This window comes from Erinaceus europaeus, chromosome 1 (genome assembly GCF_950295315.1).
Source record: "Erinaceus europaeus chromosome 1, mEriEur2.1, whole genome shotgun sequence".
In the NCBI taxonomy this organism is placed as follows: domain Eukaryota; kingdom Metazoa; phylum Chordata; class Mammalia; order Eulipotyphla; family Erinaceidae; genus Erinaceus; species Erinaceus europaeus.
In genome coordinates, this window is record NC_080162.1 from 139,948,493 (window position 1) to 139,974,842 (window position 26,350).

At 33.5% G+C, this 26,350-nt stretch overlaps 1 protein-coding gene across 39 annotated transcripts in view; it reads right to left on the minus strand.

The window, feature by feature from the left end:
• Nucleotides 1-26,350, minus strand: part of RIMS2 (regulating synaptic membrane exocytosis 2) — a 570,974-nt gene that overhangs the window by 169,279 nt on the left and 375,345 nt on the right. For 17 of the 39 annotated variants that reach the window (XM_060196045.1, XM_060196031.1, XM_060196022.1 and 14 more), the window contains 3 exons: nucleotides 19,337-19,516; nucleotides 18,325-18,434; nucleotides 17,522-17,554 (listed from right to left, as the gene is read on the minus strand). In XM_060196045.1, coding sequence (XP_060052028.1) covers nucleotides 17,522-17,554; nucleotides 18,325-18,434; nucleotides 19,337-19,516 — 323 coding nt within the window. The remainder of the gene's footprint in view (nucleotides 1-17,521; nucleotides 17,555-18,324; nucleotides 18,435-19,336; nucleotides 19,517-26,350) is intronic. The other 22 variants (XM_060196148.1, XM_060196165.1, XM_060196141.1 and 19 more) reach the window with 3 other exon arrangements.

Genomic DNA, 26,350 nt, shown 5'->3' on the forward strand with positions numbered 1-26,350 from the left:
ACATGTCAGAATGTTGATGCCCACTTGATGCCCACTATTTTCATTCTATTTTACCAAAAGTACTGAAAAAATTTTTTAAATCTCAAATATCCTATTTTTTTCCTTTAGAAACAAACAGATAAAGTATTTACAGAACACCAAAATTTCATATTGTAGGTACTTCCTTAGCACTTTTCATACTTACTCATGACATTTAGGATTTCAATTTCCAGGACCAGTTTGAATTTCCCAGCACATAGGAAAATGCACAATTGCCCAAATTAAAAAAAAAAATCAATAAGCATTTTAAAACTATAACAGTAGGGTACCATTTACATTTTTTCTTACTACACATACAGTTTATACTAAGTCAGACATTTTAATGATGATAATATATATATATCACATGTGAAAATATAAATAATACTAAGGGAGATTGTTAAAATTTTGAGTTTGAGGTTTAAAAATATTTTTAGACATGTGCTACACTGTTTCATAATGCTTAGTATGCAATGTGATTTACTAACATATTTGGTTGTCAAAAAGTCATGACACATTTCTGTATAGAATAAAGTACACCAGGACTTTTCTGACAGACTAATCAATATATGTGACCACAGTATCTTCACACAATCAGACATTATGACAAAACAAATAAATAATAATGTATGAGCAAGAATACCCTACACCATACAAAAAATCAAGGAGACATTTTTACAATAACAACTTCTATCATTTAGTAAAATATTAGTATGTGATTTGTGTATTTTAATTGCCTAAATCTTTTACGCTAATTACTATTTCCTCAATTAAATTTTAATGGTAAGATATTCTTATAATTTAAAAAATATATCTTAGTTATAATGTGGTTTCCAATTTACTTTATTAAATTGTGAGAATTTTGGTTTTACTACAAGAGAATTTATAGGTTAAGGCATTTTTACCTATCTTTGCTCTCTATATTCACTTTTTAAAATAAAATTTTTCTCAAAGTGCCCTATTCTCCTACTTCATAGCACTAGCCCTACTACAATAACTACTTCACTAATGTAACTATTTTAATCCCTACTACAATAACTACATCACTAATATAACTGTTTTTGCTAGAATGAAGCTCAGTGAAGGCAATTTTTATATCTTTCTTGTCTATCTCAGTAACAAAGTACAACTCACAGTGCCTAGCATACACTAGATAATAATGAAAACTCTCCAGTTAAACTTAAATTTTGTCATATTTTTAAATTATATGTCTTAGAGATCTAACAGGTTATGAATGATCACAAAAAATATATTCACACTGTTATAGCCACAGATGCTTTAGTAATATCACCAGATTGTATTTACATTCTAAAATATTCAAAGTACTCTCTTACTAATTAAATGTTGTTTCAGCACTTTGCTCCCCATTCCTTTAATTTTAATTCAAGATTTTAGTCTTTTACTTAATTAGTCATATCTCTCCTACAAAGAAGAACACAATTCATTTCAATTGACTGGTAGGATAAATGGATTCAAAAGTCTCCTTATTGAACTCATTTTCTAGACCACCAATCCTCTTGATGCTATGGACAGGACTGTGTAGCTCCAGTGGCTGCAAATAATTCATTTACCTGTGGTATGACACTTCATTAGCATGTGAAATTAAAAAATAAGAAATGTCAGGCCTTGGGAGATAGTTCAACAGGTAGAGAGAAAGCCTTCCATGCATGAAGCCTTAGATTTGAACTTCCACAGCATCCATGTGACTGCCTGGGGTGACAATTGGGGAGCTTCATGGGTGGAGGAGCGGTTATATTATGTCTTCTTTGTCTGCCTCTCTTTCCTCATCTCCAACTTCTCCCTCTCCATGAAATATAATAATAATAAATATTAATAATAGTAATAAATATTAATAATTAGTAATAATAATGATGACACCAGCCTGGGGACACTGCTCAGCAGTGGTATCATGCATATCTGAAGATCTGGGCTCATTAAATTTTGATGTCACTTTATAAAAATAATAAACAAAAACATATCCCACAACAATAAACTTTAAGTACCTTCCTACTTAGGTAGTTAAATTTGATCAAGAACCAAGCAAATGTTCATTCGGGCCTAAATTAGTCTTTTCTTTCTTAGTGACAAAATCTTAATAAACTTACTGTCCCTTTTCCTCCCAAATACGTAGAATTCACTTTCCTAGCAACTGTTCTATTTCTTTAAGACAGTGTTCCCCACTCTAAACTATAAAGGTTCTGCAAACTATAAAGTCCACACCAAAATAAGAAATGTGAGGTATGTCAAGCACACACATGTTTTTGAAAGCATGAAATGCCATGCTGATGGTCTCATGCTTTCACTGGGTTTCCAAATCCTGACAAACCTGGCTCAGACTGGTGCTGCTTTTTCGGCAATGGTTTGTCATCACTTAGTGTACCATTCGCCTTTTGCTGCTGGTCTTTCCATGTAACTTCTAGTACAAATAAAAAAAATAAAAATCAAAGCTTATCAGATACATTAAATAATATGGACAATAAGAAACAAAATACTTTAGGGATAAAATATATTCTTTTAGAATTTTCCTCTGCAGTGTCCCAATAAAAATTTAGTACTATCTAGTTCATTGTTAAATGCAGAAATGTAACATTATTTTAATCTTTTTATAGATTTCAAAGCCCAAGGCACAAGAACTTACTTTCAAGAAATTCTACAAACTAAAGTGAATAGAGTCAAGTTATGAAGAAATTATTATAAAAATTCTTATATAAGTAAGTGCTTTTAAAACAATGTTTTAATGAGGTGAAAAGAATGCTTGCATGAAATTGAAATGCAGAGTTTTTCAAACATTAAAAGAGAAAATCCATAACATTTTAATTCATACATGGTTTAAAATATAAGATAAAATATCTTAATACCAAACTCAATATTTTGATTAAAGGACAGAAAAATATTTATGAGCAATGGGATATTATTTAAATAAAAATTATAACAATTAATATAAGTGAATCTGAGTTACCTGACTTAAACTAAGGTTGTTTAGCACTATTTGTAATGTTCATACACTCAACATATATAGCCAACACCTATATAACCCAGGTATGTTTAAGCACTGAAGATACAGGAATAAGTCTTTATTTTAAAAAACTACGTTATACTAAAATTTATATTCTAGTGTGAAAAAAATATCTGTGACTTAGATGTTGACAAGTTTAAGACAAATCTGAAGTACCTAATTAAAAAAATGAGATATACAAGTATTGATGAAAACTCAAACAGTATAGCCATAGAAATCTTCACAAGGCAGGTTTAGAGTAGTAAAAGAAATTAGACGTTAAGCATCTGGTTATCTCAGGAGAGGGCATTATAGGCAGAATATCTCATGTAAATATCTAGAAATGGAACCTTGCTCAACCATACTCTAAAAGTTATCAGAAATGATTAAATCATCTTTGCATCATTCTGGATGGAACTTGAGAAGTGTTAAGTGAGGTTATCCAGGAGGAGAAGGATAACTACTAGATGATCTCATTTATAGGTAGAACTTGGTAAAGAAGGAAAGAAAGGCAAAACACTAAGTGAATTTTGGATTAGACTGGTGTGTTGCAGCAAAGCTAAGGGCCAGTGGTGGTGGGTATTGGGGATCCAATGCACTATACTGGAGGAGGACCAAAGCTGTTGGTGAGAGTGATACGCACAAGGTATCACAGAAAGATGATAGACTGTACTGATGTGACAACAATTAACTTCCAAACCATTATTCCTCTAACAAAATAAAGCTTAGGCGTCTCTGAGGTTGGAACAGAATGAATAAAAGGTTCAAGTATAGAAGATGAGGTTAAAGATGTAATGAACTGGGATCAGTTACAGCCTTGAAGGTTATGGATCAGAAGATTCAATGGTTCTATGTAATTTGGCTCTCATGGTTGTGTTCATGAATTTAAGTGTGTATATAACTTTATTTTTTTTAATTTTTAAAAAATATTTATTTATTTTCCTTTTTGTTGCCTTTGTTGTTGTTGTAGTTATTGTTGTTGTTATTGATATTGTTGTTAGATAGGACAGAGAGAAATGGAGGAGGGGAAGACAGAGGGGGAGAGAAAGATAGACACCTGCAGACCTGCTTCACTAGTAAAAAGAAAAATCTTAACCTTTTCTGATAAATTCTAAGATGCTATTTAAACTCCCCTTGGTTAAGCCCAAGAAGTACCTGTACCTTAGTCAAAATAAATCTGTAGGAAGCCGGGCGGTAGCACAGTGAGTTAAGCGCACATGGCACCAAGCACAAAGACAGATGAAAGGATCCTGGTTTGAGTGCTAGCTCCCCACCTGCAGGGGTGTTGCTTCACAGGCTGTGAAGCAGGTCTGCAGGTGTCTATCTTTCTCTCCCCCCTCTGTCTTCCCTCCTCTCTTGGTTTCTATCTGTCCTATTTAACAACAGCAATGGCAACAATAACAAGGGCAACAAAATGGAGAAAATAGCCTCCAGGAGCAGTGGATTTGCAGTGCAGGCGCTAAACCCCAGGGGCAACCCTGGAGGCAAAATAATAATAATAAATAATCTGTAAAATCTCAAAAAAAGCAGAAGACTAGTTTTCCCATATTGGGGAAAATAAATTCACCAATAATAAAGCTTGTCTAAATCTGAATGAACTGGAGTTTTGGTTATCTAAGAGTAAGTGACATGAGGGAGTCAGGGGGTAGCGCAGCAGGTTGAGTGCATGTGGTGGCTTAAGGATCCCAGTTGGAGCCCCGCTTTACAGGCGGTGAAACAGGTCTGCAGGTGTCTATCTTTCTCCCCGCCTCCCCGTCTTCCTCTCCTTTCTCCATTTTTCTCTGTTCTATCTAACAACAACCACAGTAATAACTACAACACCAATAAAAAAGGGAAAATAAATAAGTGATATGAGTCGCTTCATTATTAGTTCTATTATTATGAAGTTATTCAGAAAAATCAGATTTTCTAAAATTCTACATATCTGTCACTTAAAAAATGTTTCTGCTTTCTGATTACTCACATGATAAACACTATGATATTCAAAAAAGAAAAAAAGAAAGAAAAAAAGGTGCTAATTTTGACATAAAACTGAGTATGTAAAATTTGGGCAGAGGGTAGATAACATAATGGCTATGCAAACAGACTCTCTTGTCTGAGACTCTGAAGTCCCAGATTCAATCTCCCACACCACCAGAAAAAGTTCGGCCAGAGCCGAACTTTGGAAAAATAAATAAATAAATAAATAAATAAATAAATAAATAAATAAATAAAATTCGAAATAGAATGTGATTTGTTTGTTGTTTTGTAGATTCAGGGCTTTGTACATGTGTGATTCCACTACTCTGAACCTTTTTTCCCTTCCAGATAGAGAGACAAAGTGAGAAGCGCCACAGCACTGACGCCTCCTCTACTCCCTTAACACCTGCCAAGTACCAATGCACCTGTTCTACCCAGTGAGCCATCTCTTCAACCTCAATGGCTGTAATTAGAAAATAGTTCAGCTGGTAAAAGTGTATCAACAAGTACTGGTGGAAAATATCTTTATGCCAGTTTCAAAGTCTTATAATCACACATATATAAGTCTAGTCAACATAGTAATGAGAGAAAAACAAGATCAAGACCTTCAAAGATACATAAAAGTAGCAGGTAATTGGGGCCTAGTGGTGGCACACCCAGCTGAGCGCACACATTATCATGTGCAAGGACCCGGGTTCAACACCCCTATCTATAGCCCCTGTCCCTACCTGCAGGGAGAAAGCTTCCCAATTGGTGAAACAGTGATGCAGGTGTCTCTCTCCCTCCCTATCTCCTCCTCCCCATTTGATTCATCTGTTTCTATCAAATAAATGAATTTAAACTTTAAAAAAACTTTTAAAAATAAAATAATAAAAAATAAATAAAAGTAACAGATAAGTTTCTGGACTGACAAAGGAATATGGGTTTTTAGGAACATTTATGCCACTGAGTATCTAACTTTTATGCAAGTTTCATAAACTCTCTTAAATCTAATTTGTTAATCTGAAGGTATTAAGCTGCTCTTAAGAATTTTAAAGGTCATTTTCACCTAGCACATTATGATTGGGCCCTCCTCAATCGCTATCGAACAGGCCATGGCCGATGTGCCGCTATGTTCCATCGCTGGGGAGCCAGAGACAACCCGAACTGCCCCTGCGGCTACAGACAGACTATGACCCACATGGTCAACGACTGCCACCTCTCCAGATTCAAAGGAGGTCTCAAAACTTTACATCAGGCTCAACCTGACGCTGTTGACTGGCTACGGAAGAAGGGCAAACGCTAGAAGAAGAAGCATTGAATTGTATAAGTACTCTTGCTTCTCATGATTTGAGAATGACTCAAATAGTTCAATTTGAGAGTGACTCAGATATTTTGTGGAAGAGTATGCCAGAATAAAATTGATACACTGAAGTTTAGAACACTTTCCAAGAGTTCTAAATGTTACTGCTATGCTGAAACCCAGGTGTCCACTTTAAAACAGAACTAAAATCACTAAAAGAACAGAATTAACTAAGGACTCAACATATTTGTCACTCAAAAAATTGCTAAAAGCTATTCAGTTAATACCCATTTTGAATTTAAAAGTAAACTAGTTTTATTTTTCTTATATATACAGTCTTTTTTTAAATTAATGATTCAATATTGATTTACAAAACTACATGTCAACAGGGATATAATTCCACACTGTTCCCATCACCAGAGTTCTGAATCCCAAGTCTCTCCATTGCAAACCACCATGGTTCTCTCAAGGTTGCAGATATGGGTTACCTGTCATCTCTACAACTATCTGTCTACATTTGTACATATTTGCCCCCTTTTTCTTTCTGCTCCAGTTCTCTCTTCCCCTCCAAGTCACCCTATTACTACATACAAATCTCTCTCCTTTTTGTCCTGAAACATTCTTTTCTAAATAAATAATTCTAAATAAATCTAATTAGCCAGTTGAGGCTTTTAAAATAATTCTAAATAAATTCTAAAATTCTAAATAAAATTCTAAATAAATAATTCTAATTCTAAATAAATTTAATTAGCCAATTGAGGCTTTGAAAATACAGAGGATAAACAGATAAATGATGAGAAAAAGGTAAAATAAGGAACAGCTGATTCCAAGAAGAAAAGTAAAACTTTGGAAAAGGAATTAGTAATGAATGTACATTTTTTAACACTATGATGTGTGTGTACTTAGCCAGGTGTGCCATCTCCTGGCAAAGCCTGTCTATTTTCTAGTACTACATATGATACAGAATTCTTATAAAAGAAAGTGCCCACTACAAAGACTGTCAAAATTACCTTCATATATTTTTGTCACCTGTTATTTTCTTCCTATCTCCTTCCTCTTTTTCCCCACATTCCTTTCTCTCTTCCTACTTTCTTTTTTTGTACACAGTCATCCACATTTGAAATAATGTAAACAACTACAACATGGAGGTTCAAAAAAAGCAAAAATATTTTCCTTTCATTATATTACATGCTTAAGTATATAACTTTTGAACAAGCAGTATAAAGGTCTGGTCTATAATCATGACACTTGAGTGAGTCATTAGGAGGCGGTGAATAGATTAATGGCTAATAATACTTGCGAACAATAGCAATAACAATAAATTGGGAATAAAAGTACTAGAGACTTTATCAAACATGTCTTTAAAAATTTTTAGTTTCTGCCAAAAATTTCAAAGAGATACTTTAATTTACATAAGAAGAGAGTGAGATTCAGGTAAGTTAAACATCTTGTCAGAGATAAAGGCTTAGAAATAGAATTGAACTGAAGTTATCCAAATATTGATTTTCTTATTTTAAATTTTTTTATTTATAAAAAGGAAACATTGACAAAACCATAGGATAAGAGGGGTACAACTCCACGCAATTCCCACCATCAGAACTCTGTATCCCATCCCCTCCTTGGTAGCTTTCCTATTCATATCCCTCTGGGAGTATGGACCCAAGGTCATTATGGAGTGCAGAAGGTGGAAGGTCTGGCTTCTGTAATTGCTTCCCCACTGAACATGGCCCTTGGCAAGTAGATCCATACTCCCAGCCTGTCTCTCTCTCTTTCCTTAGTGGTGTGGGGCTCTGGGGAAGCAGGGCTTCAGGACACATTGGTGGGGCTGTCTGTCCAAGGAAGCCTGGTTGGCATCATGGAAACAAATATTGACTTTCAAAGGAGTTACAATACACATTGCAAAACAGTCTAAACAGTTCTTTCCCTTGAAAACAGAATCTAAACTGCTTCATGTTGGTTTTTACCTGTGGATTAAAAGGTACAAATACGTATGAGCACATTATGTAATAATCTACGTTGCAATCCAATCAGAGCCTGCTCCCCCCACCATCCCTAATATTATTTATTTTCTCTTGTTTTTTTTTCTACCTCGCCTCTCCTCTCCTCTCTTCTCTGTTCTGTCAAGCCAAGTGCAATTTCACCAATCCCAGATCAACTTTGTCATTTAGACAGAAATACAGGGCGAGAGAAGAGGAACCACAGTATTGGTACTTCCTATGAAGAGCTGTATGTGACAATGTCTTGCCACAGTCAATATATAATGTATAAATATTATTTACACACACACACACACACACACACACACATGCACACTACAGTGCTTTAGAAAGACTAAAAGCCCTATATTATTTTTAAATTAAGTTCTTAGAGGATAGTATAAGAAATACTTTGGATTGAAAAATCTACCCTCTCATAATGTACCTCCTTTATTAAAAGATACTTCAATGTGTATTACAGACATTTCTTGTAAGTGACAAGTTATAGAATAATTTTAACAGCTATGACATTATCATTATATTATTATGTGTGTGTGCGAGAGAGAGAGATAGAGGGGGGGAGAAGGAGAGAGAGAATAAGAGCAAGAGAGAGAGAGAGAGAGAGAGAGAGAGTCTTCAAAGCAGGCAATATAGCTTATTCACTGCTGTATCCTCATGCAGCATAGTCAACATACTGAAAATAACAGATGTTGATTAAATCAAACTTAACTGTTAGCTAATGACAAAATAAAAAAGCTAAAACGCACACGAGGAAAACATCTACCTAAAGAACTATGGAAATGCACAAGAGTACAGATAGAAATGTGTTATTCAGTGACTTGGGCAGTAGTGCAGCGGGTTAAGCCCACATAGCGGGAAGGATCCTAGTTTGAGACCCCCGAGGTTTGAGCCCCCAGCTCCCCACCTTAAGGGGAGTCACTTTACAGGCAGTGAAGCAGGTCTATAGGTGTCTATCTTTCTCTCCCCCTCTGTCTCCCCTCCTCTCTCTGTCCTATCCAATGACAGCAACAACAACAATAATAATAACCACAACAACTCTTTTTAAAAAAAGTGTTATTCTATGGGCTGACATTAACTGCCCTCTAGAATACTTTTCTTTTCCAGGAAAGGAAAGCAGCTTTATTGACAATTTGTAGGTCTCTTCCAAATCTGAAAATGTTGATTCTAAATATTAAGTCACAGAATACCAGAAACTATCTTGGTAAAGAACAGACAGATTGCTAGAAGTCATCTTTTTTCCATTATTGTTGTTGGCTGCTGCTGCTGTTATTAGATAAGACAAAGAAATTGAGAGAGGAAGAGAAGACAGAGAGAGGAAAGAAAGATAGACATTTGAGACCTGCTTTACTGCTTATGAAGTGACCCCACTAAGGTGGGAGCCATGGGGCTCGAACTGGGATACATGTGCTGGTCCTTACTACTTCCTACTTTGGGGTTCCCAAAGTCCTATTTTTGACAGAATTCTGTTGTGGTGGGTTTAGAATTAGACCAGTAATAATTTAGAAAAATTAAGTCTAAGTATGAAAGCCAGTTATCTTTTTAACTTGACTTATTAATGCAATTATTAACTACTATGTATAGAAAATGAAAATTCACCCTCACACCTATGGACATCTAATTTTTTATAAGAGAGCCCAAAACTAGTAAATGGCAAAAGACGATCTCCTCTATAAATGGTGCTAGGAAAATTGGATTGAGACATGCAGAAGAATGATATTGAACCACTCTATCTCACCAGAAACAAAAGTCAACTCAAACTGGATCAAGGACCTGGATGTTAGACCAGAAACTATCAAATACTAAGAGGAAAATATTGGTGAAACTCTTTCTCATCTAAATCTCAAGGGAGTCTTTGATGATACAGACCCAGTCACAAGGAATACTGAAACAAAAATAAACCAATGGGTCTACATCAAATTGAAAAGCTTCTGCACAGCAAAAGAACCCATCACCCAAACAAAGAGATTCCTCACAGAATGGAAGATCTCTACATGCCATACATCAGATAAGAGGCTAATAACCAAAATATATAAAGAGCTCACCAAGCTTAGGAGCAAAAAAGTAAATGACCCAACTGAAAAGTGGGGAAAGGATATAAACAGAATATTCACTACAGAAGAGATACAGAAGGCCAACAGACATGAAAAATTGCTCGAAGTCACTGATTATCAGAGAAATTCAAATAAAGACAACAGTGAGATACCACCTCACTCCCATGAGAATGCCACACATAAGAACTGACAGTAGTAACAAATGCTGGAGAGGCTGTAGGGGCAAAGGATCCCTCCTGCATTGCTGATGGGAATGTAAATTGGTCCAACCCTGAGAAGAGCAGTCTGGTGAACTCTCAGAAGGCTAGAAATGGTCCTTCCATATGGCCCAGTAATTCTTCTCCTAGGGACAGATATATCCTAAGGAGTCAAACATACCCTTCCACAAGATATGTACACCTATGTTCATAGCATTACAATTCATAATAGCCAAAATCTGGAAACAACCCAGATGTCCAACAACAGAAACTGAAAATTCACAAATATTAATCTGTATCTAGTAATTTTAAATGAATATTTTAAAAAATATTTTACTTATTTACTATTTATTGGATAGAGACAGAGAGAAATTGATAGGAAAAAAGAGAGAGGAAAAGAAACACCTGCAGCACTGCTTCACTGCTTGTGAACTTTGCATCTACAAGACCAGGGCTTGAACCGGAGTCTTTGAATGTTATTACAAGTATGCTCAACGAGATGCTCCACCACCTGGCCCCTTAATAATTCTTTTCTTTTTTCTTTAAGATTTTATTTATTTATGAGAAAGACAGGAGAGAGAAAGAGCCAGACATCACTCTGGAACCTGTGCTCCAGGGAATCGAACTCAAGACCTCATGATTGAGAGTCCAAAGATTTACCACTGTGCCACCTCCCGGACCACGTTATTTTCTTATCTTAAAATCCTGCTATAAGAATTGGGAGATAGCATAATAGTTGTGCTCCAGTGTTCTATGCCTGAGTACCAAGAGGTTCCTGATTTAGTTTCAAGTCCCAACATGTGCCAGAGCTGAGCAGCATTCAAATATTTCTCTCATTAAAATAAACCTTTAAAATAAATGAAATTCTATTTTAAAATATTCTTAAGTAGTCTAATTTTAAAATGATTTCTGGGTTGAAGATTATCTGTTGTGGGATTTTACAATATATTCCAAAATATCCATACCTATTTTCTTCAGAATGTAACTCTTTAACAAGATTAACAATGGCAAACTTCTTCTTTTAATACCACGTATCTCAGTAGAGTCATGACTGTACCAAAACTAAGTATTTTAAAGAAAAGTTTTATATTTTGAAATATATTTTTAAAGAATATATGTTTTAAGTATTGGATAACTAAAGGACTAATACTTGTAATTTTGCTCATTTAGTTTAGGAAAACAAATTTACACACATCACAAGTGTAAAGATAAAGCATCTAATATATACAAAGGAACCGTTAACTTCTATTAGACTTGCCTTTTTTCCCATTATTCATTGAGTTCGATGTGTCTCCCTCATTGTCTTTACAACATTGAAAATAGACAACAGTAATTAGTAATTATGATCATTAACAACCCAAATAAAAACCATGTACTCCACAAGAGATCACATCAAACACCAGGGAAACAAATCCATGCACTAAATACAACACCTCATACCAGTAATGATTACACCAGTAAATTATATCCTTCCTATTTATAAAAAAATAATAGTAATAAAAATTAAAATTAAAAATAGTCAACTTAGGGGGCCATGTGGTGGCACACTGGGTTAAGTGCATATAGTACGAAATGTAAGGAGCAGCACAAGGATCCCAGTTTGAGCCCCTGGCTCCCAACCTGCAGGGGCTCGCTTCACAAGTAGTGAAGCAGGCCTGCAGGTGTCTTTCTCTCTCCCGCTCTATCTTCTCCTCCCCTCTCCATTTCTCTCTGTCCTAAACAAAGAAAACAAAAAATTAAAAAAAAAAAAAAAAAAGGATTCATAGTTCAGGCACTGAGCCCCAGCAATAACCCTGGAGGCAAAATATAAATAAATAAATAAATAAGAATATTCTCTCTATATATATGTAAGGTTATAGTCATGCTTTTAAGCTACTTTAAGAATTGATGAATTCACCAATTAAGTTAATTTTGAGAATACTTGCTACATAACAAACCGATTCAACTAGTGGGCTTTATCTTAATTAAGACAAAGACAAATAAAAGTAATGTTAACTACTGTTGAAGTCTCCAAAGTATTGATATCTTAAAAATAATGTTACCATGAAAGTCAATTTATGAATAATGTAAAAGTCTTTCAGTATTTTTTTTTAAGTCTTTCAGTATTTTTATAGACTACCGTGAGACTTATAAGAGAGGGCAAACTGGTACCCATTAACTGCATAGCTAAATTCTCACATACAGTATTCCATAAAAACAGGATTCTTAAAGCATATCAAGAAAATGGAAGATGTACGGCATTCTAGTATTTAAAATACTAGATATTCATCAGTCAATACATTCATATAAATATGCATTTAAACTTGCCTTTGCTCTCATTATCAGAAGTATTTTGATTTTTCTCATCTATATGATATCAGAAATATAGTAGTAAGTAGACACTTAGCACCTAGATTAAAAGGTCCTTTTTCTTAAACTACAAACACCACTCAGAAAAAGAATTCATGAAAATACAAACCATGAATGTTATGTAACACATGACTGTTACCTTCACAGGGATAGAGGAAGAACAAGAGGCATATATATATTCTACTTCCTATGAATAATTTAAAAGATGGTCATTTCAACACTTGATAAAATTATATCTAAAATTTTTCTGCAATGTTCAAAGAAGGTAAAATCTAAAACACTGAAGACCAGTTAATACTAGGATTCAATTCTGAGTTTCATCTGAGACAGTGAAAAATTTATGAGAGAAGTATATAAATATGTTTGCTGACAACTACATCACATTTAAAATTCACCAATTCTTTGCAAAATACTCTCACAAAAAAAAATCTCAAAAATGTTATGTAAGGGCTAGAGGAATAGTTCTCTGGATTAGACATAGACAGCTTCTGTCCAGGCATGTAGACCAAGTTTGAGTACCAGCATCATATGGGGTTACCATAACATTAGCTCTAGTTCTGTGCTGTCTCTTTACTAAGTGAAAAAGCATCTCAGGAGTGGTGAAATCACACACATGTAAGACCCTGACTCTTCCATATATGCACAAAGATGACAGGGCCTTAAAAACACTACAATGAAGGGTTTCCATAACATTTAGGAAATTTCTTTGAAGATAGATTATGATTGTAGATAAATATCAAAACAACACTGATCTGGAGAAAGCTAAAACTAGTTTTATTTTATGAAAAAAGTAATGCGAAGTGAAAGTCAAGTTTTAGTGGAATTTAAATTGTTTATATTATTTCTAATTTGCTTTCATCAAAATTAAGTTTCTTTTGAAAAATTTTATTATTTATTTTCCCTTTTGTTGCCCTTGTTGTTTTAATTAATTTTCTTTTTAAAAGCATCAAGAACTTGGAGAGAGGCTAGGACTTAATTTAGTGTTATTTTTTTTTTTGGCCTCTTGTCACTGAGGTTCTGTGCTAGCACTAAGAGTTTAAGGCTCCTGGTGGCCATAGTTTTACTCCCTCCAGCCACTCATTTTATTAGATAGGATAGAGAGAAATTGAGAGAGGAGGTGAAAACAGAAAGGGAGAAAGAAATACAGACACATGAAGACCTGCTTCACAGCTTGTCAAGCGTCCCCAGTGCAAGGTGGGAGCCAGAGGCTTGAACCCAGACACTTACACAGGTACTTGCTCACAGTACTATGTGCACTTAACCCAGTGCAACATCACACAGCCCCCTGAAAGCTTTTTTTAAAGAGGCACTTGGTAAAGATTTTGAAATAATAGATAACCTAAATGTAAAGCAGGAATAAATGATAGGTATAAATTTTGCATAGAGGCATTATCTATAATTCAAATTAAACATTAGAACATTGCTCAAATGGATAAATTAATCCTGATAAACTATGCAGATTATCATCTCAACATTAATATAATTAAGTGAATAACTTATTTTAAAAATGAGTACTGGAAAAGTCTGTTTTACTGTACATTTGTAACTTTGGAACTTACAATATTATATGAAAATTAAAAGTCATAGTTGGGAAACATTATATATTTATTTGACACACAGACAGACCTGCCTTGACCTCTTCACCCTGCTTTTCTCCCCCCTGCTCTTCCACATGCCCAATTTCTTCATTAACTTCAAAAAAAGTCAAGAGGAGATACGAATAACTGTTACTCTTTCATAAAGTAAAGCAAAAAGTAATGTTATTCATAATACAATGAATGACTAGAAGATGGAGTATATTTTAATACAATTCAGATGTTCTGAAAGCAAGTAAATATAGTCCTAACACTTAAAATATTCATAATATGTGACTATGAGATAAAGTAAGCACAACATACTGTCTATTAACAAATTCTTAGAAAGATAATATGTAACATGAGATAGAACATGAGTACAATACATTTTTGACTACTAAAACAAATGGTATAAGCGTTCTTTTGATTTTACCAAATAAGGAGAAAAGTGAGAAAAATAGTAATAACGACTTAGTATCTTTGTTGACACTACTCTTATTATATTTTTCTCTAGTTCTCAAAGAGATGATTAAACTCAACACAATTGTCAAGACCAGTGTCTATAAGACTTATTTATTCACTTACTACTAGGATTGTTACAGACAAAGACATAGAGGCAGACAGAGAGTGAAAGAGACTAAAGCACTGAAGCTTCCTTCAACGAGGTGGGAGAGGGGCTCAACACTGCACTGTGCACATGGTCAAACAGCACGCTATCCAAGTGAGCTACTTTGCCAGTCCACGATGTTAAAATTAAAATAACCCATAGGTTAAATTCAGCAATAACAAAATTTAAACCAACAAACCAACAAAAACTGAATTAATTTAGAACTTAGGTCATGTTTTAGGATTAGAAGATAAACATGGCAATATGTTGATTAAAAATAAAGCTCATCATTTACAACTTTTGACAATATCTTAAGATAGTTAGATTTAGACCATCAATTGTTAGTCTATTTTAAGTTAATAAATATACCTTCTGTTAGAATGTAAATCCTTTTTTAAAAGATATACTGTCTTTAGACTAAAAGAACATTAGAAATATACAGTGGTTGATCTTATCAACATTATGAACACTCTAAAAATCATGTTAAGAATAACAAAACAAGTTAAAAAATACAAAAATACTACTGTATTTAAGATAGGACAGAATGAATTTTGAGTTCCCCTCTCTTAATTTATAAAAACAGAAAAATGAGGGACCAGGATATGGCACACCTGGTTAAGTGCACACGTTACAATGTGCAAGGATTGGAGTTCTAGTTCCTGGTCCCCATCTGAAAGGGGAAAACTTCATGAGTAGTGAAGTAAGGCTGCAGGTGTCTACTTCTCTCCCTCTCTATCTTCCCCTTCCCTCTCAATTTCTCTGTCTCTCTATGTAATAGTAAATAAAGAAATGAAAAATATTTTAAAAATAAATAAAATGTGGCCTGGGAAGTGGCACAAGGATTTAAATGCTGGACTTATAAGCATTAAGTCCAAGTTTGATGTGGGGATATGAAAGGAAAATAGCTCCTTAAAATAAATTCTATAGGGCATAAAATAGACAATAAGTAGAATGTCTGTTGACTAGTCAATTACAAATTTCCAATGATCAAAGTTATTTTCTGGCATAGTTATTACAAAGACAGGAGCCACTTACATCTCAATAGAATTGAGCAAATGAAATGTGCTTGTCCTAGTAACTGTGTGATATTCTACATCATAAAATAAATATTTTCATTTGATTCAAAATGTAGTGTTTAATAATATAACTATACATATTTGACTCTGATATGCTGTAAGCAGTTTAACTAGAACATGAAAAATAATGCAGGAAACAATAGCCTCAATATAAGGTAACAGAGTTAAATTTTAAAAACTTGTGACATAAACTATGTTTCTGAGTTAACATGCCAACACATGATATCAGAACTCTATGTTTAAAAACTTTTAGAGACAGAATAAGTCTATGCATGCTCCAGAACTTTCTATATGGAAAGAACTTTTAATGTCTTATACTCTCATTCTTCTGCAACTGACAACTACAGAAATGCTGCTAAGATGTTTACCAAGGTGCCTCAGAGATCATTAGCTCCAATACCACTGAGTTGGCTAAGACCATGAACCATACAAAAATAAACACAAAAGCCAGAAAAATCTCAAAATTTAAGTGGATAATCATTCAACCACAACTACCAAGAACACAACTTATTCCAAACAAGTTGTTTGGAACTCAAATGCAGTGCACTTAAAAGTTTGACAAAAGTAGGCTATAAAAATATAAATTTTAATGTAAATTATAAAAAGAGAAGATTATTCTAGTGTTATGGTATATGCCATTTGGAATAACTGCAATTTTTAAATAAATATTTCATGCATTCATTCAATAAATACTTATTCAGGGCCTACATGATCACAAGCATTATCCTTTGAGCTGGAAATGAAGCAGTGCATAACTGTAGACAACTCATAAAGTTAAAAAGTCAATTCTCAAGTTTATAATCAGCAAATGAATTTTAACTAGTAATCATGTGGTGTTCCATGTATCACAAAACAAATAATTTCTCTCGATTCATTATGATGTGTTTAGTAGTAATATATCTACATAGATTTAACTCTGATAAAATGTAAGCAGTTTTGCTACAATGCAGGAAACACTGACCAACTTTCTTTTCTTAAAAGTTGAATTTTATTATTAAAATCATCATAAATATAAAGTGAAATATATGATGATCAGTATAACGGGACTATGTGTACACCCTCAATGACATAAACACAGACTGCAATTGATATCTTTGGTTAAAGTCTTGCACAAAGCATAGACTTCTGCTTAAGAGGTAAGTTTCCTTAAAAGTGAAAATTTGACTTTGTCATTTAAAACAAGTTAAATTCTTCGCATTTGTTTGTGGCTGAATTAAAGAAATTTAACTCTCTTATATAATTTCCAAGTAAAAGAACAGTTGAATGCCAGAAATCGTAAAGTAAGTAAATAAGTATATAAATACATAACTCTCTAACATAGAAAAGTCTATACAACCAAGGTACGTCAATTGCAGTTGGGTTTATTTTTGCTTCCAAAACTGTCAGCACAAAACAAACCCTCCTTTATGTACAGACCTTCATAAGGTTCTATCTCCTTGACTCCATTGTCTAGGGAAAACAAAATAAAAAAACAAAACAAAAAAAGGGAACCAAAGCACAGGGGTTAAAAAAACAACAGAAATTTCCAAAGGCACAGAAATATTATCTATTTTTAAAAAGAAAAGTTAAATGATAATTTGAATATGGACTTTTTTGGCATCTCTCTACCAAATAAAGGGACCGTTTAAAAAATGATGTTACAAATCATCATATGCTATTGTCCATGCTTTATCTAAGAATTTATAGGTATTTGGGGGGAATATGTCCATGTCTGTGTAAACAAGTAGTGCTTTTTATGCAAAAAAATTCAAAGTATTAAAGTATCAGTACAACATGCATCTTTCTTTGGATATTCATGATTACCTTTTTCTGGTACTCCAGTTTTGAGAAGGATCACCATAGTTGTGCATCAGCTAACCAGTCCTTTGCAGTGTGTGAAAATTGATTTGGCTAGTTACTAATAAACTTTATGTAACTATCAATAATTACATAAATTTAGTTGAAATACAAAAATATTTCATCCAACTGCTTATTTTGGAGCATTAAGTTGACTTTTAAAAAATGCATTTACTAAAACATGAGGACATGTGCAAAGGCAGGTTAGTTTAACCTGCGAATAGTACACATCTTAAATGAAAAGTATAAAATACTTTTAAATATATTTATACAGGTATATAAATGCAACTAAGGAATTCAGTTAACAACAGGTAGTAAAAAAATTAGATTCACCTTAGCTCCATGTGCATTTCCTACATGACATAATTAGAAATAAAACTTACTTCTCTCCAATGTTCCCTTTGGTGGAAGTTGTGGGAGTTGCCGGCCCCTTCGTCCTGCCACTGGAGTACTTGATGGGCTTGTTTGGACAGAGCCAGTACGAGGATGAGACCTATAATATACACCACCATTAATATACATTTTTCAATAGAATGAGTTAAATACTTTTTGTACATTTGTTTCATAGGATAGCTGTATAAGTACAAATCAAAAAGAGGCTTAGCTGCTGATTAAAACATTAGGAAACTAGGACAAATGTGAATATTTGAATGATTAGCTAAGTAGCAAACAATGTTTATATTTTGTGTAATATGCATACACACAGATACATGCACACAAAATCCTAAGTAAAATTCATGGAATCATTATGCAAATTAGGATTATAGTCATTTAAAAAGCAGTAAGTTTGGACTCAAAAAAGTAAAATGCAGTGCTTTACATTTCTTTCTACCAGCTTTCAAACTCTTAATGCTAATCTTGCTCCCTTGATCCAAAGAGATTTTTACTCAGGTTTATTTTAGATATCCTTTTATTTAAAAATGTCTTGAGGAACTATAGCATAAAACCCTGAAAAATTCAAAGTTCAGCAATAGGAACTCTTGGCTAGTAAATGATATTGATCTTGATAGAAAGAAACTAAATGTCTAGCTTTATTTTGTGCTATTATGATGATTATTCCAAAAGTGATGTTTAATGGACACAGACAATTTCTCATTCTGTCGGAGAAGAACATGATAGTTATGAGGTGCATTATGGTGGGGATTGACCCAGATCTCCTGATAAATGAGAAATCACAAAACAAATGCAGTCAGGACAGTTAAACAAATTACAATGGTAGCCACACACTATTATATCTACTGAATATAAATAGTGTGCTTACACTGAAAGGTTAGTATAGATTATAATTAGTGATCAGTCAAGGATGATTAGAAGAGAGACCATTAGCTGCTGGGAAAATAAAATGGTGTGTCAGTGGGGCAAGAGGGGAGTTAGTCTGATTGATTTATCTTTCACCTCGATAAGGCAGGTGAAGGAGGGGCAGATCTTCCAGTCATTAATGAAGGCATCGACCTCATGAGGTTTGTGTCAGGACGTTCAGTGGATCTGGAGCGGGTGGTGGTCCGCTCTAGGAGAGGCCGCTGTTCTGTTGATCTGGATCTGTGATATGGCTGTCTATCTGCTGCTTCACAATCCCTGAAATGTTAGTTAAAAAGCAGCTCAGTTGATCTTTAGTTCCCTTCTGCTATTTGCTTATGATGCATCACACTGATTTCAAAATAGGTAATGTCTTAAAATTATTGAGTATGTAACTTTTTTTTCTTTTCCCAACATATTCTGAGCAACTTCTCACTAAACTTTTAAAATATTTCTAAGTAACCCCATCTGCCTTTCATAGCATTTCCCAGTGCATAGAGTAACTGATTCTCAGATACAGTAAAGCCAAAGTGTCTGCTTTTCAAAACAAATTCTCCAAATGGTCCATGTGAATGAAATATGTGGCATATTATATTTTAAAAGAATTCATGAACATGCCTGGACATTCCTAAAAGAGTGATGGAAACCATATTAGTTGTTACTAATTCTAAAGTCCTTAAAGCTGTTCATTAGCAAATCAAATAATACGTAAAAAGACCAACAGTCATAAAATACTGATACAACTTAATTCTCAAACAGAAGAAACAAAGTGTTAGAAGGAAACAGTGCAATACTGAAGTCCAAAGCCATATTTAAGCATAGTCCACAAAAAAAATCTCTGCATGCAAGAATTGTTAATTGGTCAGTCTATGCAATCTACCCTACATGATAGTGATGCCACCAAATACTACTCAGAATGGATAGTCATTGATTGAAATGACTATAATTCTCAAACAATATGATCTCTCTGAACACAAGTAAAGTCAATGTCAAAACTCAATCTTTACTGAAAACATAATTAGATATAAGTAACCTATCATTACTGGGTTTTGTATCTCTGGAGTCCAGCATAATGCATTCACACCTAACATATAAGCAACATTATTTTAATACAAGCACCACAATTTATAAGACAATACTGATATCACTGGAAATGAATCTAGATCCGAAAAGTAATGAAAACTCCAAACCAAACTACCCCTCAATATCTAACTGCAACCACAGCAAAGGAAATATGCATATGTTGTAAAAAAAAAATGGGCAAGCATTAGTCTCAAGAAAAATGACCTTCACCTAATTAGTAAATACTTCAGACTCCTTTTTGATAATGAAACAAACAGGCAAATAAAGAAACATTAAAAAGAAAGGAATATAAACTCTCAAATGTAATTAATTTTATGGCAACAATGTGGACCAGCAGACATAAGACTTGGAATAAATACTGGGCTTACTCTACCCAAGGCTTAACAAATGTAAGTAAAATAATACTTATTTATTTATTGAATAAATACAGAAAGAAATCAAGACGGATAGGGAAGATACCAAGGAAGAGAGACAGAGAGACATCTGCGGCCCTTCTTCATCACTTGTGAAGCTTTTCCCCCTGCAGGTGAGGACTGAGAGCTTGAACCTGGGTCCTTGCACATTGTAACATGTGTGCTAAACCAGGTGCACCATCACCCAGCCCCTCTTTTGTAAATTTCAATGACTGTATCATAAAGTAATAATAGAAGGTTATGTTTGGTATTTTACAGCTTTATATTTAGAATATATAAGAATTGTGAGAATAAATGTAAATACATATCCAATATTAAGTTAATCAGAAAACAAAAAGAACTACCTGATAATGTAAAAAAAAAAAAAGTCATTCTATTTCTGTTCCCAGAAAAAAATTTAGAGAAAATACTTCTCTTTAGACAAAACATAATAAGCTTAATAGTTTTATTAAAAAAAAAAATTTAGGGTATGTATCTTTATAGATTATCATCATATTTTATAACCAGAATCAAAGATATGTGTATATCTCTTCCTTTTATTCTTCCTTTCTTACATGTTTATCTATCCATCCTTTTATTCTTCCTTTCTTACATAACTATCTATCCATCTGAGTCTTTAAACATCTGCTTTAGGAGTTCTAATATATACATCATGTTTAGTTTTCTATTTTCTTAAATTAATAATGATAAATATCTCTCTATAATTAAGACATGTTTTTAGATTTCTTATTGTCTTATTAATATAAAAATAAAAATAATCTCTATATAACATGTAGTAACAGAAATGTGTGGAATATCTATGACTATCACAATAGGAAGTTAAGCTAATACTAAATTTCTTTATTCAAAGTTGGCACATTCTTTTTACATTAAGCATCTTGTAATGTGCATGCTCAGCCCAATGTATACCACCCAGCAACAAACATCCTTTTTTTTCAAAATGAAACCGAAATAATAGGCTACTCAATTTCATTTCACTGACACTGTATTTTCAATGACTGAAAAATTATTGTGAGTAAAAATCCAGAGTATTATTTCAAAATTTTGCTACATAATATGTCCTTATAAGGGCATTGTGATCCATAGAGTAAATAGATCACTCTTAGGACATATTGCTTAAAAAAATATCCAGAATGCATAATGGACTAGTAGCTCCATGGTGGTAAAGCAGTTATGTTATGTTTTTCTCTCCTTTGCTCACTTCTCTTTTCTATGTACATTGAAAAAGACAAAAAAAAAAAAAACTGTGGTGGGGGAAGGTCAGGAGATTAGTTATATCACACATGCACTAGGTACAAAGTTCACCCCACATTATACTCTGGTTTCTCTTCAGATCGTATTAATCTTTCACCTTTTACAAAGTTCACCCCACAAAGTCACATAAGTACATAAATTTTGAAGACTGTAGTTAATGTTTAAAAATCTAAAAAATTAAAAAAATCCACAATCAAGGAGTTGTATGACTTTTAACAGGGCAAACTGAAAATCAGTTAACTGCAAAATGCAGTATCATACAGAATATATCCATATTGTGATTATATGCAAAGCATTATAATTTAGATAAAAACATCTATAGACCTTTTGAGTATTATCTATATATTTGAGTAAATAATACATGATAAAAATTTCAAATTAGGAGGTTTTGAATAATTAACATAAATACATAGTTCCAAAATGTAAAAAAGTATGACTTAATTTTGTATTAATTGTATCATTTTCCTGTATATCATAATGTACTGCATAAAGTCTAACTTTTAAAAAATTAACATCATTTTAGCTCTTCCTGAAAAGTAAAGAGAATTGCAAGGCATAATATAGTTGTCATAGAAGTGATGGTAAAGTAAGGTGGCAGAAAAGGACCTCTGTTGGAGATGAGAGAGTTTTACAGATACATCTATCACAGGGTGATGAGAAACTATACCCATGTGTCAACAACTATATGGTATTCTATTAACTCCCAATACAAATTTTAAACAAATAATGGTAAGTAATCATTCTTGGGGACCTGGTGGCAGCATACAAATTAACAAGTGCAAAGACCTGGGTTTGAGGCCCGGCTCCCACCTGCAGTGGGGGATAAGCTTCATGAATGGTAAAGCAGATTTATAAGTGTCTATCTTTCTTTCTCCCTCCCTATGTCCTCCTTCCTCAATTTATTTCTGTCTTATAAAAATAAAGTAGAAATTAAGGAAAAATCTGGCCACTGGCAGCAGTGGATTTATAGTGCTGATGCTGGACCCCAATGATAACACTGCTGGCAATTAAAAACATTATTATTATTATTATTATTGTTATTATTCATATATAGGAACATTTTACTATTTCAGTCATAGTACAACATCCTTTGACATGTCAGCATTTCACTACTGATCAGTTCTGCTCAATTAAATAGCTATTAAAAGACATAATGTAGGGCCGGGGGGGTGGCGCACCTGGTTGAGTAGACATGTTATAGTGTGCAAGGACCCGGGTTCGAACCTTTGTCTCTCTGTCTCCTCTCTCTGTCTCCCCTTTCCTCTCAATTTCTGGCTGTTTCTATCAAATAAAGGTTAAAAAAAGTTTTAAAAAAGTTTAAAAAAAGACATAATGTAGAAAAACATGTTGCTATTATCTCTACACTTATTTTACCACCAAAAAGAGAAGTGTTCTCTTTTTAAAAAATATTTTAATTAATTTGTTTGTTTGTTTTCTTTTGGTGCCCTTGTTGTAGTTATTATTGTTGTTGTTGATGTCATTGCTGTTGATGTCATTGTTGTTGGATAGGACAGAGAGAAATGGAGAGAGGAGGGGAAGACAGAGGGGGAGAGAAAGATAGACACCTGCAGACATGCTTCACCGCCTGTGAATCGACTCCCCTGCAGGTGGGGTGCTGGGGGTTCGAACCAGGATCCTTATTCTGGTCCTTGCACTTTGCGCACAAGTGTTCTCTTATTTAGAAGTACCATTTAAAAACATATTGGAAACAGTAAGCAAAGATTAAATATCTTAATTATTTCAAGAAGGTCTGGGACAACACCAATACTAAGTAATATGGGTATACTGTATTATTAAATAGGCAGAGAAACATTTCATATGTAAATATATTGAGAACAATTCTCCATTGTGATTTAATTTTAACTTCAAAATTAATAGAAACTATAAGTAACTGGATTACTTACCCAGCAACAATAACATTAATCCATGTTAAACATATGTATATTTTAATTATTGAGAGTTAACATAATCACCATAATTTATAAAATTCTTATTTGATTAAGCAGTTTCCATTTTCAGTGAATAGTTATATATAAAAAGATTTGGTCAATGTAAGAAATTCAACTTATTCTCTAAGATTGCACAAAATAACATTTTAAAGATGTCCAAAGGATCATAATATTATATCATTACTGTATCATATAAGTAAATGAGGCAAAGTCCTTACACTAGAATATTTAATTCTATGTTTAGGAGCTTTGCTGATGAACTTTGAATTATTAATTCATTCTTATTAATTTGAAAACTTTATAAGGACATTGAACACATATAGTGCATATTCTATATATATATATATATATATATATATATATATATATATATATATATATACTGCTCTGCCTACTGCCCAAGAAGCTGCCACTTTGTGTTAGTCCAAATCACACAAAGTATTGATTAGTCACCCCTCTTTCTAAAACACACACACACACACACACACACACACAGTCTAACAGAAAAAGAGGTGTGCACATATTTAGGCATAAATACAATCTGTTTCAATCACGATAGATGACAGTATGGCCAACAATTAATAAAAAAATCACTGCAAAAAGTCTATTGAGACAAAACAATCAACAGAATTAGACTAACTGCCAAGGAGCTGAAAATAAACATGACTGATACTTTATAGAGTAGAAAAGATGGACAATGCATGTGAAAGCTGGAAACATTTCATCCTGTGGTAGACAAGAACAAAACATGCAGTGAGGTCCTGGGCTGGGATGTATGGTAGGCAGAAAGGAGATAAGGCCACAGAAATATTTGGACACCGTGATGTTTTCATCATCCTTGGAGTTCTGTGCTTTGATTCACAGGGGACTTAAACCTGGTTGCCATTGTACTCTGTGAATGAACATGATAAGCCTCTCTCTGTTCTAGCCCAGCAAATTGTTAAGTTCTCCTCTGAACCCACTGGTATTTCTATAGTGTGTCTAAAATCAATTAATGGAAACTTTATGTGCCAGAGACTTGGTATCAGTGATGGTGCACAAAATTGGTTGTTGGTGACTCAAAGCTTTAGCTGTCCGTCAAAAGGTCTCAATCCTACTTATACTATTATGCCTTCAGGAGTGCAATGGGTATTATTTTAATAGTTTGTAGTAGTATAAATTTTATTATTTTTAGAGCAAGATACTATGACACTAAGGACTGGCTTATCAAATATTAGTAAGAAAGAATCATGTTGTGAAGATCAGGTCTAGGTCACATTGTATGCAAAATTTATTATGTTCAACAAATCTGGTTAGCTTAGCAAATGTGAGGATCTGGGTCTGATTCTCAGCATCATATAAAATGGTGGGGCAGTATTTTGGTCTCTCTCATTGCTATGAGTATATACCTAAAATAAAGAATAACAATGATGATAATAATAATACAGTATTTTTTTTTATTTGAGAAAATAAAAGACAGTTGGATTGAAATGCCAGAAATGAAAGAAGCAGAATATGACAAAATGTTAGAAAATTAGTTTGGAGTTAGTTGATGGAGTTGGTAAATGACTATAGTTAGGAGGTTTACTTTAAGAGGTTAAAAGGCTTCATTTTCAGTGAGAATTAGCAAAAGTTTCTAAAGAGAAGCAATTTTCAAGTAACTAGGAAGTTAAATTAAGCAGTAATGTACGGAATAAACTAGAATAGGAAAAGCTTGATTTGTAGTAATAGGTCTAGAAACGAGAAAGTACAAGTGACAATCATAAATCACATATATAAACAGTTAAACATTACACAGAATATTCATAGCACAAAGAGTTATACAAAGAGAATGTTACAGTTAGTAAGAATATTAGAATTCATATAATCCTTCCCATTTTTGAAATAAGATAAATGAAGTCCACAGAAAATTGTGCAAACTCAAACAACTAAACTTCTAAATTGAAACATGAACTCTCTTGATTACAAAGCCTGATAACTTCACCAAAATCTGAATTCTTAGCTAGGACGGCTTACTCTCAATGTTGTTTCAAAAATCACCATATAAATCAATTGTTCAAATAAATTGGACAAATTTTAAAAAGTCTGGAATTCAAAGTCTCCAAAATGAAATGTTACTCTGTCTAAAATAAATACATGAATTCTTAAGAGCAGGAGAGACAGCAGAATGTATATGCAAAAAGATTTTCATGCCTGAGTTTCCAAAGTACCAGGCTCAATCCCTAGTATTAACATAGGCCAAGCTAAGCAGCTTAGTGCTCTGGGGAGAACTCTAGAGAGGAAAAGAGTCAAATTAGATAGGAACTTAACTTTGTGAAGTGTTGCAAGAATATCTTTATACAGGTTCAGAGAAATTTGACCTTGAAGTAAGAAAGTTTTATAGGACATATAGTTTATGATAGCATATGATAGTAGTAATACCTTTCTATTCATTC